Source organism: Myzus persicae, unplaced genomic scaffold, assembly GCF_001856785.1.
Source record: "Myzus persicae strain clone G006 unplaced genomic scaffold, MPER_G0061.0, whole genome shotgun sequence".
Classification (NCBI taxonomy): Eukaryota; Metazoa; Arthropoda; class Insecta; order Hemiptera; family Aphididae; genus Myzus; species Myzus persicae.
The window spans coordinates 1-4,389 of NW_019101904.1; the positions used below are offsets into that span (position 1 = coordinate 1).

Consider the following 4,389-nt stretch of genomic DNA (forward strand, 5'->3'; position numbering starts at 1 on the left):
TAGATGAAGCATTTACAAACATGCGGACCTGGCTAGAAAAACCACACTGCCCCCGTACCGTGGTTATTATGTTCTTAAATATAATTTTACAAACTGCTGCCTCAGCTCATTTGCTTCGTTGGCCTATTGTTAAGAATAATGAATATAAAAACAATTTAACTATTTAGCATAAAGGAATATTGGTACATACAACAATATATATAGCTTTACTCCGTGATATTACATAATGGATAAAAGATGACACACGCATCTATGATATATGTATAGTATATAATACTATACGTAATATTATAATTATAAAAATATGAAAACTGTAATGGTTTCCACACCATTACATAGGTATACATAATATGGTTAAATTATTTTATGAAAAAAAAAAAATAATATTTGATTTGTACAATTGTTTGGTACTTGTTTATTGTTATAATTAGATAATATTAATTATTATAATTATTATTAATATTGTCCTTAGAACTTTTTATAAAGATTTTAATATAAAAATATTTTAAACAATTTTGACTGTATTTTATAAAATGTAAAGTATTATATTAGCTTTTAAGTTATACAACTATACTTTTTATTATACTTATAAAATTATAAAGGAATTTTTTTTTACTACAACAATAATTTTAAGAATTTATAATTATGTAACATTTTTACTTGTTTTATAAAATAAAATTAGGTACTCTCATTACCCCTTTTATGAAAAAAATAATAATGTTGTTTTGGATTTTAACAATTAACTAGGTAAGTATTTAATAATGATAAATGATAAATCTGTAGGTAATTGCATAATTGTATTATTATACCTATTACCTATAGTATTTGTATTTTAATATCTGTGGTTACTTGTTAAAGTCTATCGATGTATATTGTATATGTTACAAAGAATACATAAAAATTAATTTGTTTATAAATAAATAATATTTTAATAATATGTTAGTTGCCGCGGTTCATGTAGGTACCTATAACGTATCAATGACGTATTAAACAGCCCACAATTTTCCAATAATGACTAAATACACATAAATAAATGAGAAATTTTCTACTCTTTCTAATGGGAACACTGTTTTTTCTTATTTGAATGATTAAGTGATAGTAAACTGTCAGTTTGTTTTCATTATCAATAATCAACCACGGTGCAAGAAACCAAATTTTAAATATTAATTAAAAGGTAAGTTATTTTAGCCTAATCAATTAAAAAAAAATTTAATCATGTTAAAAATTACTTCATCTTTATAGTTAAAGTATTATTATAGATCTAACTCTTATAGTTTATTCATTATAGTATCATAAACACGATGATTCCTAAAATAATCATTGGGATTAAACAAGCAATTCAATTTTTTTTTAAATTATGTCTCAAATTCTCAATGATAATTTTTGGAATCATGAACATTTTGTTGTTTAGATTTTTTTTGATGTTGCCATAGTCACTAGAAACATGGGGAAAATACTAAGTGATGAAGAAATGGCTGAGTTATTACAAGGGGATATATCAGACCTAGAAGAACTAGATGAAGGTGATTACATTAATATTGACAATCTAAATGAAATATTGAATACATTTCCTGATAATATTGAAGTAAGTATCTCTATATATTCTATTAAACTCGAGATTAAACTATACATTTATTGACTAATATTATAATAATAATTCAGGAATTATTTCCTATTCAAAATAATTTATTGGAAGAGGATGGAGTCAATTTTGAAAATAATTTAATTATGCTTAACCAGAGGGAACATAGAAGCAGAAATTGAAGCAGAAAATAGATTTTTTGATGAACAAGTTAGGATAGGTCCAAATTGGGAAAAGGTATTAGTTTTTATGGACAGTTTGTCAACAAAAATGTTAGGTAATTAAATATTAGCTTTTTAAATATTATAGGTACCATATCAAAACCCTGATTCAACATGGAAAGGAAACTTACCTGATCCACCTACTCACATTTTATCTCCCTATGAATACTTTAAACAGTATTTTGATGATGATATTATTCAAAATTTATGTAAACAAACTAATATATATTCTGTACAGAAGTCAGGAAATGCATTGCTACATCATCTGCTGAGATTGAACAGTTTATTGGAATTCAAATTTATGTATTTATTTCTCACTTATAAGTTAATATAAGTCATTCTGTTTCTTCAAAACTATCATGCTTTGTTTTAGGTACATGAGTATTGTCAAAATGCCATTTTATAGAATGTTTTGGAATAATCAGACCCGTTTTTCTATAGTTTCTGATGTAATGGCAAGAAACAGATTTGACAACCTAAGGTCTTACTTTCACGTTAATGATAATACTCATATGTTACCCAGAGAACATAGCCAACATGACAAATTGTTTAAAACCAGACCTTTTTTGAATGCCATAAGGGATAACATGAAGAAAGTTCATGTAAATGTGTATATAGCTGTTGACGAAATAATTATTCTTTTCAAAGGTCGCTCAATTATGAAGCAGTACAATAAAAATAAGCCTCATAAATCTGGAATCAAAATGTTTGCACTGGCTTCATCAAATGGACTAGTGCATGATTTTGAAATATATGTTGGCAAAGGTACTTTACCTCCATCGAACCATGGCCTAGGTATAAGTGGAGATGTTGTCATGCGACTTATTGAATGTATTCCAAAAAATGAAAATTATAAGGTAATATTTGTACTTCATAACTTGATTGTTAAAATTTTACATTAAGTTAACATAAATATACAATCATTTTTGTTTTAGGTATCTATGGACAATTGGTTTAATTCCTACAACTTGCAATGCAAGTTAAAATTCGTTGGACAGTATCGGGACAGTACGTTCTAATCGTATTGCCGGTTGTGTATTAGCAAGTGATAAGCAATTGAAATCTGGAGAACGTGGCAAGTTTGATAGTAGAGTGGACACAAATAACAATATTGTAGTAACTAAGTGGAATGATAGTAAAATTGTGCATGTAATTTCAAATTACAAAGGACCACTACCTGTGGAGAATGTCAAAAGATGGGGGCACCGTAAATGTCCAGGAAATAATAAGGCGGACTGTAAAAATCCGGAATTTTTCCGTAATGTCACGGACCGTAAAAATCCGGAAAAAAAACCCACGAAACGTAAATATACGGACCGTAAATTTACGGAATTCAGAAATATTGAACAATAATATCACGGACTGTAATGTCCCGGACCTTAAATTACCGGACCGTAAAATCCCGGAATGCAAAAATACAATATGCTTCGTAAATATATCACGGACCGTAAATATCCGGAATTTGCTAATGCGACATTAGCGCTATCTAGTGGCATACATAATTGTTTGTTATAGAAATACTATTTACCATTTGATTTTACGATGATTTTATATAAAGTTATTATTTACAAATTAATTTTCAAAAGTATACGGTAAATAAAAAGTAGATTCAAACATTCAATAACATTGTTTAGCACAGTTTATTAATATAAATACATTATAAATTAATATTAGATTTAGTGTTTATAAAAATAAATACTTCTATGACCGATAAAGTCATGATGCACAAGACTGTTTTCGAAATATCGCGCGACATTTATGTTCTCGACGTTTCATAAATCAATTAATCTATAATTAAAATGTAAAAAAAAAATTATATTGACCATATTCTACACTTTTACAGTCATAGTTAGTAATCGAAAACAACATTTGATTATTAACAGGGGCATTAAATTTTAATATTAGAGTAAATATTGGGGGGCTTAGCCCCCCCCCCCAAGCCCCACCCTATTTGCGCCTATGTACAGCATACAATCACTCACATTAATCATTATTGACAATTAACAAAAAATATGCCATAGGCGGCGGCTCCTAAAATTGCATATTGCCTAAATATTGCGCCTTATCACGACACACAAGCAGGCTCATGAAGGCACTCTAATTGAGAGCGCTAGTATCGTTTTTTTAAATTCCGGATTTTTACGGTCCGGGATATAACGGCCAGTACATTTTTACTTTCCGGATTTTTACGGTCCGGGAATATACGGTTTACAACTTTCCGGATTTTTACGGTCCGTGATATTACGGTCCGAATATTTACATTCCGGAATCGTACAGTCAGTTCAATTATTTTCCGGGATTTTACATGCGTCCAAAAGATGGTCTGTTGCAGAAAAAAAAAAGTTGATGTCCCTAGACCAGCGTCAATTGGTGAATATAATTCTTATATGGGAGGCATTGATTTACATCACGGGGTGGCCATGCGTATACGTAAGTGAAGCATTTAGATGGAGAACGCTTAGAGTGACCAATTGAAAAGCATCAAACTATTGTACCAAACTATTGTATCCCTTACTGAACCTAATCACTGATAAGACACAGTTATCATATTTTAAATTGTTTTTATTTTTTTTTAATGTTATCGTT

The 4,389-nt window shown here is 29.0% G+C and overlaps 1 protein-coding gene across 1 annotated transcript; it reads left to right on the top strand.

Annotated features, from left to right (window-relative positions):
* Positions 1-2,195: 2,195 nt before the first annotated feature.
* On the top strand, positions 2,196-3,106 carry LOC111030734 (piggyBac transposable element-derived protein 2-like; the record flags this gene model as incomplete). Its single annotated transcript, XM_022310395.1, has 3 exons — positions 2,196-2,660; positions 2,739-2,778; positions 2,846-3,106. Coding segments are annotated over exons 1-3 (766 nt in total), but the record flags the coding sequence as incomplete, so codon positions are not given.
* Between the last annotated feature and the right edge of the window lie 1,283 nt (positions 3,107-4,389).